This window comes from Calypte anna, chromosome 2 (genome assembly GCF_003957555.1).
Source record: "Calypte anna isolate BGI_N300 chromosome 2, bCalAnn1_v1.p, whole genome shotgun sequence".
NCBI classification, from domain to species: Eukaryota; Metazoa; Chordata; class Aves; order Apodiformes; family Trochilidae; genus Calypte; species Calypte anna.
The window spans coordinates 24,254,369-24,266,542 of NC_044245.1; the positions used below are offsets into that span (position 1 = coordinate 24,254,369).

The window sequence follows — 12,174 nt, forward strand, 5'->3', positions numbered from 1 at the left end:
TTTCTCTCCTGTTTGCCATGGGCTACCTGGAACTGCTACTACTGTCAGATGGTCACTTCATATGGCTGGTATCAGGAGATGTGGAAATAACATAGACTGGTGGGCAGGTCCATGTTCACTCTGCTGCAAAGCACAGGCAGAAACACCATTCCCAGGTCTGTGTCAGTTTCCCTCTACGCCATCACTCTCAGAGTCTGATGTGGTTTGAATACTGTGTATCCTTTCAGTTCCCCTCTCAGTGGCGTGGATTTCCACAGTCCTACCCTTCCTCCTACTTTGTTCACAAGCAGAGTGTGAAATGATGTTTTTAATGGCTGGTGCTGAGCTAGGCAGACGTCTCTCCAGATTTTAATGCAACAAGTTCAGAGTCCTCTGTGTATCTTCCATTTAACTGTTCATTGTTGGAATCATGATGGTACAGGTAAACAGGGACCTCTGTGATTGATGTTGCAGTGTAGGAGGTAGATCGTGTGGAACAGTGCTCACGGCGCCTTTGGCCCCACTGGGTCTTATACTGTGTCCATTGCCTCTTCAAAGCTCCTTGTACCTGTTGAAGAAAAATGGGGTTAGGATGGGGCATAATCTAAACTCTTGTAATTGTAGCATCTTGTTTAATTTGCTGCAGGAAAGGAAAGGAATTTAAAAACAAGTTCTCTGCTAGCAAAAAAACCCCAAACCAAACCCAAAAACCAAACATTTGGTCATAGCCCTCAGCATGGCAGAGATTTTCAACCTTTTGTCATTCAACTAGGAAAAAAATATTTGATTCAACATTCACATTAAGAGTGATGTTATATATGATGCTAGGATATGACCTAGGCTATTGAGTCCTGCCAGAATTTAGGAAGCCCTTCCCCAGCTGCACATTCAGGCATGTAGGTACTTGTTAGCTCCTTCCTAAAGGAAGCATTGAGACATGAGCAGGGAATGGGGGAAGTCCTGGCTCTGTTCGTCCAAGTAAGTGGTTCCAACCAGCAAAATGTGAGAATAGGAGCAGTTTGCCATAAGAACCTGCTGTAATTGACCCCCCTTTCAGAAGAAGGCAGGCACAGGGGAGGCATCGTGCTGATAGCAGTGTGCCAGAGTTTCAGTGCTCCTGCTGAGGTGGACATTGTGTGTCCCTTTTGCTCCAGGAGTTGGCTGAAGTCACTCTCTAGGCTCTGTGCAGAACAGTACCTTTGACTCATGTAGATGAATTTAAATTACTTTAATATTTCCAAATATCCAGACTCTAGTAACTGTGAATGTGTATACAGTAAAATGTTATCTACTCACCACCCACAGCTGCCAGCAAGAAAATTCTCTTATATCACATAAGGACAAGGATTCATAAGGAATTGCTATGAATCTGAGATGCTTGCTGAGTGCACAGAAGGATTACACAGCATGCCAAGAATGGGTATTTCAGTTGCTTTGGCTTTTTATTTTTAATCCAAGACACAAGCCAAGGTATGAGGATTGATGCTATAAATCCTGGCTCATGCAAGCAGTTGCACTGACTTTGGTATGACTACTTTCTTTCTTGAGTAAACAATCCTTTTCTGGACTGGTCCTTTGAAGCTAACTGAAAATCATATCCATGCCCAGTTTCCAATAGTAGTTCTTTTTCTGCTATTTTTTTTAGCAAAGCCATTAAGAGTTCTTTTCACCTGAAGAAATGTATTCCCTTTCACTTTCTAATACATACAGAAAAGAGAAAAAATGGCTGATTGCAGGTAAATTAGATAACAAGCATGGAAAAGGTATATGGTTACAACCATACTTTAATTACTGGGGCTGTAAGCAAACCTTACTATGCCAATATTGAGATCTACAGTGAAATGGCTGCATGCAGGGATGCTTTATATCACACCTGATTCTTCAAAATTTGTTACTGAGAAAGAATTACTATGTGGAAGAATAACACAGTTGTAGCATGATAAGGAAATACTTCAAGTGAGGTAAACCCTATAAAGATTTTAGTCACTTTAAAATTGCCTTTTGATGTTACAGTGCTCCTTCAGACTACTTTAGCTTCATCAACCTAGAAACTGTGGGGAGAGACTGGAAGAAGAAACCTTCAGAAGGATTAAGTCAGTGGCTCTCCCTAATACCAGGCTGGGGCAGTGGCTCCTGTAACCTACAGATCAGATACAATAAGGATAATGCAGAAATCCTGGGTGTGCACAGCAGCTCTGCCTGTCCACAGTGCTCACCTCTCCAGTGCTGCCACTGCAGTCATTAGTGGCTCTGGCCACATTGTGCACCTCTGGCCATCACCTCTGTCCTGAAGCATTGTGTTTGATTTCACAGCAGTTTGTCCATTCAGATCAACTTCTGAATCTTTGGTGAAGGTGGCAAGAACATGCTCTTACAGCTTTCCTTTTGCCTTTCTATCCCCTCCTTCCCCTGCTCCCTGTACAGGCCCCAAGGTCTCTTGCATGGGGAGAAGAGCAGCTGTGAAGGTGATGAGCTCCTGCTGAGATTCAAGCTGGTAATGGATAGTGCAAACTATTTCACTGGAGTAAAACAACATGTTCATCTATATATCTGCTGGGATTCCAAGGACCTCAGATGATCATAATTCAGTGCCAACTAAAATGTTTGTTCAGGTGTGGATTTTAAATGTAAGCAGCATTACTGAAAACCACGTGCACAGCTGTAGTGCATGAACTACCAAAGCTCCTGGGGATGAGGAGGGGCAAGGGGATTCCTGTCATGCTTTCCACTGTGGTAGCAGAAACAAGAAAGTAAAAAAATTAAGAGGCTGAGATTATTTGCTCTGCTCTTCAGGACTTAAAAGGCTTTTCTGTTCTCTATTAGCCATTCATGCCTCTTTGGCACACAAGATATGTGGCTGGGGTATTTTTCCAAGCAGACTTTCCATTTTGTCGGCCAGTCTTGCAGTCTAGAAGGAATCTCAGGCCTGGAAATATGGTCTGGTGAGCAGACTCTTGTAGAGACCTTGTATCATCTGCAAAACACTGCTGGTTTTGGACAGGAAAACTACAATGCTGCTGGACACATTGTATAAGAAAATGCTCAAGAAGATCTGTCATTTTAAAAATCCAGAACAAATCCATTGTGTTTGTGTTCTTCCACATGAATTGGTGCAGCTTCCTATTACTATTTTTACATTTCCTTCTATAGATTGACTAATGGTATTAAAGTGAGGTTGGTGAGGTAGTAGACAATGAAAGCAATACAAATAACTGTCAGATAGTTCTGAGTTTATTATTGTTTGCCCTGGCTAAACTTCATGTGTTTCAGCCTTGAAGTTTAATATCCCAGTAGGAAAAAGTAAATCCCAGAGTACCCAGGCTCCTGTGGTACTGTAATATAATCTCTTTACCCCACATTGAATTTTTAGCTCTATGTCAGCCCATAGATAGAGCAGCTTGGAAACAATCTCCTTGTCATGGTTTAACGCTGGGCCAGGACACTCTCACCATGACTGAAGACCAAACTGTGCCTTTGGTTTAAGTCATACTGCACACAGCAAGATGGGAGGAAATGATCTCAGCTTACTTCTCTTGGGCAGCCAAATTCAGACCTGCACTCCCTTTGGAAGGACCTAATGCCACCTTGGCATTACTCTGTTGCTGTTCCTCTGTAGGTTCTGTGCCTTGTATATCTGTGCCTTCTGTAACTGCAGGAACAAATGGGATTTGGAGGAAAGGGGTCATAAGCTTTTCATCCTCCCTTCTGGCACAGGCCACAGCACAGTTACTGTAGTATGTAAACTTACTTGATATGTATTGGTAACACGCTGATGCAAATAGCACCAAACTGTCTCTAGTTTGCATCTTTGACTCTCTGCCCAAGTTAATGGGAAATTCTAAAACCCAATTTCCTTATTGTCCATTAAATAAATTTCCTGTAAGAATATAATGAGACCATTTCTCAGCATCCCTGCCACTGACTATGTTAGACAATCTGCAAGCCTGAAAAAGTTACAATTTTGAAAATGGGTGTAATGGCGAAAAGTAGCCAAGCACCAACAAAAATCACTCTCAATATGTCTGGGAAACCTGAATCCCCATGGCTGTTTGTTCTTACTGCGTGACACAGATTAATGTTTCTGATCAGCCACTCCATCAAGATGTCATTAATGCTACATGCAGTCTGGAGCTACCCAGAGGTGGTTAAGCCACCCATGTGATTACTTGTAGGAGCAATAAAGTCCAAAACTAGAAGCCACATTTCCTTTTGGGCATCATCTTTTATAGACATTTCCCCTTAGTGATGGCTTGCTGAGTATTTAATTATCAGAAGTGCTTTTCACAAGGAAAGAGGTCTTCTTACCATGGGCCGCCAGATTTGTCAAAAAGTCTTTTGGAGGTGACTAGGAGTTTGGTGACCATTTCTGTTACCAAGGATTTGGATCCAGACTGTGGATCTTCAATCCATGTAAGGAATCAGAGGCTGCTACTGCTTCTTCCTAACAGCATCTCAGTAAGAAGGCCACAAAGTGCAATGAGTCTCTGAGGCTGGAAGTCTGGATGTCATGTATGATATCATGCATTTTCTTAATCCAAGTACATTTATTCTGAATTAAATTTAATGTAATACAATACTTAATGCACAAGGAAGAGCTGTATGGATTTTTTTAGACTGATTTTCATTCCCAGAACGTGGCTTTTGGTTTCCTACCTTGCAAACTAGAGGTTAGCTTTTATGACTGCTAAACTCATTCATATCCTGCAACCAAATTTTGAATTAAATGATTCATATGGTCTGCCATGATGTTGGCAAACAGGTGCTCCAGATATATTCATTACTGAATACTTTGAAAATTGTATTCCTGGAGCTGTAAAGGTGGATATGCTTTTCTGACATTGTGGCATTGCCAAAAGGACTTTGGAATCAGAGCTATCTGATGAAACATACCTAATAAACAAACAGACTTTAAGATACCTCCTGTTTTCAATGCATTTTCTTGTTGCTGATTTGTAGCATAGCTACAGCTTTTACTCTAGGCACAAATTCATATGCTCTCATTAGAGTTGGAGAATTATGGAGTAATCAAGTTTTTTACTAAACCTATAAAACATGAAGAAAATTTTTTTTCCAAACTCTAATCTGAAAAATTGTAAGGTGATGCTAAAGAGAGTGAAAAAGGCAATGTTCAAGGACAGGATTTTGGGGTAACACATTGTTTGGAGGCAATAAAATAAATTGCTTCAAGTTGCCACCAAAACATCAAAGTGGTCAAATCATTACTGGGAAGTTGCTACTTTCTAATAATATACAGGGATAAATAGGAGAGTGAATATCTCTTTTATAATGACATACTGACAAAATTTTATAATGACAAAAGCTTGCTCTGTATCTAATTCCTCTGCTCCGGATTAAAAATTACCTTTTTAAAAGACCTTCTAGCTTTTCTAAGATATGTGGTGTTTTTTATCTCTACAGTTAAATGCTCTTGATGTGTTGAAAATGAATTTTTCAGTTAACCAGATTTGGAAAATGGCTTACTGAAGGAATTTCAATGGTTCTCAACATAATTTTAACCATTTTTTTTTCCATTTTTTTTTAAATGCAGTGAAGTACACCTAAAACCAGCTGCAGATATATAAAATATTGATCTAAAGAACAGCAGACGTCTTTGCCTCCAGGTTTTGTTGGGTTTTTTGTTTATTTGCTTGGTTTTGTTTGGTTTTGTTTTATTTTGGGTTTTTGTTTGTTTTTTTGGGTTTTGTTGTTTTGGTTTTTTTTTCCTTGATTACTGTGTGAAAAACAGTAAAGGCCCTCATTAATCCTCAAAAGACTGAAAGCAACCACATCCCTGCAGGCTCTTCTGCCCTGACAGTGCCACTGGGGATGTCATCTGCCACAACTCCAGAGCTGAACACAGAACATGGCTCTTCAGGACAGACTCCTGCAAGATCTCCACTGCTTCCTCTGGGGCATTGCGGTCCTTCCCACTTTTCTAGGGCAGGAAGGGAAGTAGAGCATTTTCCTCTTTTATTTAGACCTCTGTCTCAACATTGTGGATGGCAGAGGGGAGAGTCCTGTGCCTGTACCTCATTTGGTGCCCTCTGCTTTGTTGTGGTAACACTCCTGCATCACCTGGTCAGAGGTATTCAGGACACTCTAGATGGAGCTTTCAGAAATGTACACTGCTGTTTGTACTTAGGCAGTAAGAAGTGACTTTGTGTGGTTACAGAGTCTGTAGTGCAATAAGGTCCATTTCTGTCTTAATGAACAATGCAGTAACTATTTTTCAAGTCCTGTTCATTCGCAGTGTTTCACATGCTTACCTCACCATTGAAGAAGCAGAATATAGTTGCTACAAGTAAACCCTAAGAGAAAGAAAAAGAAAAGAGTTTAGCGATCATAATATATATATTTATTTTGGTGATGTTTGGGAATTTGGATGCAGTGGATACAAGACAAAAACATTAGTCCATTTCCTCTGCATCACAGACACTTCACCTAACTCCCCCCTGCCCCTTTCACAGTTACATTATTACATTGATTTTTGTCTTTTCAACATGTTTTACCATTTTCTTCTACACTAATAGCATTTATAGAATATCAAAGTCATTTTTGTACAAGAGGCCTAGAGAAGGAAAACTAACTGGTATATAAGGTAGCTGCAGATATTTTCCTTACAGTGGACAATCACACTGCTGCTGACTGTTCTGAAGAGCTGGTAGAGGAATTGTGTCCTCAGGGCAGCTACCCAGTTAAAAGTATCATCCAAGGAGAATTCAGCTGCCCCAGGAAGGCTTTGAAGTGAGTGGTATGTCAGGATTAAGTGAACCTGTACTTGGGGCACCATGATGGATGGAGAGGATATGCAAAGAGGTCAGAAAAAAGAAAAAAGACCTACACACACAGGATCTGCCATTTAGAGTCATTTAGTGACTCATCCATGTTCTAAAACATTTGCTCTTATTAAAATAGCATTATACAGCACCACTGAGAGCCAAATGCCTTCATTTAAAATTGCTTAATTACTTTACTTATTTATTACTTATAAATTGAAAGTATGGCAGTTTGTGAAACTGTTAGGGAAAAGGCAATTCAGTAGCTTGTATTCCAAGGGATTGCTTTGAAGAGATGTGTAGCTGTATCTTTTTCATAAACCCCAATTCAACAGATTACCAGTTAAATTGTAGCTAACACTGCAAAATGTCTTGGACTCTTGAGTGTGTATTTTGGTCCACAAATGTACAGTAAGAAACAAATGTTTAAAAAAATCCTTATGTATTAGGAATACACAGGCTTGTTTGAAAAGATGCTGACCACTGGAATTTTGGCAATTACTTTACTGCAATAAATTTTCTCTAATGTGCAATGTGTAATTTGATATGACTTCAAATAGGAACATAGAAAAGCATGTAGGAGGAGGAGGAAGGGTAGACACAGTGAGAAAAAGTTTCTTTTCATGTTTTGGAAAACCAGTGAGTATTCTCAGAAACTCAAATCCCAGTATACAATATGCAGTGCCAAATAGCTGGTGCATAAGCTCTGGCCTGAGAAACACCACAAAGTCAACAAAGGCCTTATGCCTCTAAGGCAGGACTTTGTCAGACCTCAGATTCTAAAATAAAAAATTTATGCCAGGGGAGAAAACACGTCACTTCCTTGTACCCTATATTGTTTATTCTCCTGTGCCGCACGTGCTACATTAACTTGCAGAGTCTTGCAAAACATCTGCTGTTGAACTGCATGGTACATGGTTACAGAAGGGGTCTCACTGTTTTTCCCAAGTGTGTTTTTATTAACTGCAGTCAGCAGCTATGGCAAATGAGACAGAACTGGATCTTCTCTGGGAGGAGAGATGCTTGATGGACGACCCTTGTGAGGCATGTCAAATACAAAAGCCAGGATGAGTGAAAGAAATGTAGAAGATTTTCTGACTTTCTTCTTCAGTGAGAGTGTATGGGGGTAAATTGAGAACTGCAGTTCACTTAGAGGCAGAAACTTGAACCTGTACTATTGAAGTGAAGCCATTGTCCTTTTCAGTTCCCTTATTTGAATTCCTCTGCTACATCCTGCAATTGCTCTACTTTCTTTTGTTGGAGGGTGTAGTTCCCTTAAATAATGTTTTATCCAGACAACATCTGACAGAAAAGCTCAAGAGGAAGATGTGATGATGCCTCATATCCCTTCAGTTGCTTTTCTGGTCTGGAATAAGCAAAGACCAGATCTGTCTCCTTGTTAGGAAAAAGTTCTTTACCATGAAAGCAGTGGAAAAATGGAACAGGTTTCCCAGGCAGGTAGTTGAGGCCTCATCCCTGGTGATATTCAAGGGGAGGCTTGTCAAGGCTTTCAGCAACCTGATGTATTTGAGGAATGTCCCTGCTTACTGCAGAGAGGTTGAACTAGATGACCTTTAGAGATCACTTCTAACCCAAATTATTCCATGATTCTGTGATTCTGTTGTCTTGAGACCATGGATGTTGTACATCTTCTGGATGAAGAAATTATTTTCTTGAGTCTCATTGCTCTTCTCCCACCAGCAATGCCTCTCTGCATTCCGCCATCTAGATTTCTATTGATATTATTTCTATTTCTTCCATTTTATACACAAAGTTTTGCCTACAGTTCAGAGTACTATTGTTATCTTCAGATATAAAAAACCCTGCAGATTTTAAACCTTAAGAAAGACTGAATCTTTCACGTGCTTTCAGCATCTTCCAACAGGCTTCTGAAAGTCAGAAAACCTGCAACTCACTGGTTGTTCTGGAGTACAAACATTTGCATTTATGAGCTGTATAATAAATTATCTGTGTGTTCAGCAATACACCTACAGCATCCCACGCAGTGCATAAGTTATGCCACTCAAGGGCTGAAATATCTCTTTTTTGTTTTTTTGGCTGTTGCAGTCTTCATTTCAGTCCAGTCTGGAGACAGAAGAGATGACACTGGTGATGGTGAGGGCAGATACCAATCTCTTACAGGATCCATGGGAGGCTGGGTGGCTGGGCTGGAAAACTACATGCATTCATATTTGCAGCACAAAATCCAGTCATCTTTTTTTTTTGATCATTTGCCCATCCACTCTACAGATCAAGGCAGCATCTAATCAATGTCATGAAACAGACACAAGCTAATGCAGGGGAGGTGGATGTACAGTGCTCGTGAGTTGCTCATAGTTGCTCATAATTTAAAAAAACCCAAACACTTGTACTTAAAACAGTGAGCATTGATGAGAGTACTGCAAAAAGATCAGGGTCGTTTGAAGCAGACTGGCTTCTGCTATTTGTAAGTGACTCCAACAGAGGAAACCTAAGCTTGTAACACCTTGACTTGTTTATCAACTGGAAAATCATTCTCTGAGACCATTACATGGTTTATTGTGGGAACAAATTCTCTCTCATTCGTCATCATCAGTCCTCTGATATTTACAACAGAATGCAGCATTTGTTTGCACCATTTCTGTGTACACGAAGGATGTAGCTGATATATCAAACCACTGTGTTCACTTAAAACAGTGATGTGCCATTGAAAAACTGTCTCTGTTCTAGAGAAGGCATTAAAAATTAATCATTTAACCAGTGCAGAAATGGAGACTCTATTATCTTTTCCAGCAAAAAAAATATAATTGAACCCAAGATGCCTGCTTCTATATGACTGACATGCCTCAGGATGCAGAAACTCATAGACTGCTCTTAGTTTCTGGGGAGGCAGACTGCCCTGAAACTCATGAGTGCAACAGCCAGCAGGGAAATATAGCTGTTACATAAGAAAATACAGTACCTGCTAATTGCATAATCAGTCCTAGAAGAAAATGAGCACATGCATGGGCAGGCCTCACCCTGTGCCCAAGATAGTGTCTCCAGAATCACCCCCGCTGCTGAAGCAGGACAGAATGTGTTGGCAGGGGGCAACTGGGGGTCAACAAGTCAACAAGCCATGGAGAGACTCCTATTCCTGGGACAGGAGGAACCCACTGGAGATGAAACTTGGCTTACTTCAACCCCTTCCTCATCTAATTCCATCAATTGATACAAAGTTTCATGAGACTTTGTTCTTTTTTTTTTTAATTGGTTCCCTTTTAATCTTGCTTTTCTGTCTATTGCATAATGTTCATAAATAGGCTTGTTAGTATGTTTATATAAAATGTTATATTAATTGTTAATTAATATAATTAACAATTTTTTTGTAACTGTCAAAACTGCATGGGACTTGGAAGTTGTTTTCAGAGTAAGATTATTATTGTAACACTCTATTTTATCCATACTTGCTAAAACTGTAAGTAACCTGTTACCAGAAAGCGTATTTTGAGATACTCCATTATAGCCCTTAAGACTGGAGGAATGACAACACAGGTAACAGTAGAAGTAGACTTTCATTTCTTTTAAGCAGAACTGTAATATAAGATAGCATACAGTACAAAAATAGATCCATACTTTTGGTTAGTCTATGCACGCAGTAGCATGCACAGCCACAGTTTTGAAGGGACAAGGGCAATAAGCAGAAAATATAATCTAAGATGACAGGATGCATAGATCTTGGTAGCATTATTTATTACTTCATTTAAGGAACAAAGCACCACTGATATTTTTTAAGCTGTTTTCCTACATTACATTAAAGTAATTTATGCACTTAGTTTCTCTATGAAAGGAAACAAGAAGTGGGTCACTGTACTCACCCTGTTGACTGCTACTCACAAATGCATTGGAAGTCTGCCTTTCCTAGTCAATTAGAGGACTGGGTATATTATAGTCAGTAAACCAGACAAGCAAGCACTTAAAATAACTTAAAAAACAGGCTTACTGAATGATGCCATATATTCAAGGCATTTATGAGATCAAAATTTCAGTCTATATTTTAATTCAATCTGTCTAAAAAAAAACCAAAACTGTGCTTCCCAGTAAAGCCTCATCATCTCAGTCTTTTATTCTGTGCAATGGCATTCCCTCTGTACAAAAGTTTGCATACACAGCTAGTTTTAATATTAACCTCACAGTATCAGTTTCAGAACATTTGAGCGCTTCAACAGAATGCTTTGAAGATAAGAACCCCCTGTAATTTCAGTTTTTCCTCCTTAGTTTAGAAATAGGGCCAGCTGAGAATTTTTGCTACATTTTTTATTGTTTCTTCTATCTTGGCATTTTTCTTAATGCAGTGGTGCTACTTTTGCAAAGATAGGTTATCCAACAAAATGAAAGTGGTTGGAAAAGAACTGGAAAACCACAGTCATGCTTGGTTTCAGGGTAACACCTGGCAACAATGTATTAGGCTAAATTAAAAATTAAAGTTGCTACAATATAGCATACCTGGTAATGCATTAATATATGCATGATGTAATCATATATTTCTCCAGCAAGTCGGTTTTCTGGTCTCCAGGGAATAATAACAAACTGGATTCCTAGTAAGGGCACCAGGATTAAAGTGGCTCTGACAGCTTTCATGTACATGTTGGACTCAGCACGGTGGGTATCTCTTAGCTTTGTCACCAAAACTCGAACAATGTTAAGCAGAAAGAAAAAATTGACCTGCAAAAGCAAAGCCATTTGAGGTGAAAGCATTCAAGTTAAATAGGTGCTCAAAATAAAAATACAGACCACATAAATGGCAGAGACATGTAACTTCCTAGCTTTATCCTAGCTTATAATGAGCAACTGCTTGGAAATCAGGCCTTGGAAAGTACTTAGAATGTCTTCATATAAGAAATGTTAAGCCACTGGACACGCTTCCTTAAGGAAGCCTGCATGCATGTTTCAAGCAGGCAGGGATCAATTCTAGGACGCAGTGGATGTTTTGACACTAATGTGGGCAAATTTAGGACGTCAAGGGAATAATTAATCTAATCTTCATGTCTGAAGTTTAAATGCAAGGGATGAATTGACCCCTAGAAGTAACCATGTATCTCTTCTGAATCTGAAGATCACCTAGCTGTCTTGTTTCAAAAGATGTCTGCAGCTAGGTGAGATAAAACCTAGGACCTATGGGGGCACATGATTTCTCTGATTAAGATGATCCATTTTACATAGGCCAATGCTTCAGGCTTGTGTATGAGCAGGGAGGAAAAACTGCTTCTGAGAAATACCCAGGGTACTCCTTGACTCCACCAGACTGCATGGACCCCATGGTGCACTACCCACTGCTAAAAATGAACATGTCCTGGCTCAGGGCAGAACACCAAACATTTGAGAGTTTTGCTCCTGCTGTGCCTCAACGTACTGATACTGCTCTATTACTCCTAGAGCTTGAGTAGCTCGGCATCTCAGT

At 39.8% G+C, this 12,174-nt stretch overlaps 1 protein-coding gene across 1 annotated transcript in view; it reads right to left on the reverse strand.

The window, feature by feature from the left end:
* Nucleotides 1–325: 325 nt before the first annotated feature.
* The window catches only part of CALCR (calcitonin receptor), a 125,675-nt gene continuing 113,826 nt past the window's right edge, over nt 326–12,174 (reverse strand). Inside the window, exons 11-13 of the mRNA XM_008494146.2 lie at nt 11,220–11,438; nt 6,246–6,287; nt 326–547 (exon numbers count right to left, since the gene is read on the reverse strand). Coding sequence (XP_008492368.1) covers nt 326–547; nt 6,246–6,287; nt 11,220–11,438 — 483 coding nt within the window. The remainder of the gene's footprint in view (nt 548–6,245; nt 6,288–11,219; nt 11,439–12,174) is intronic.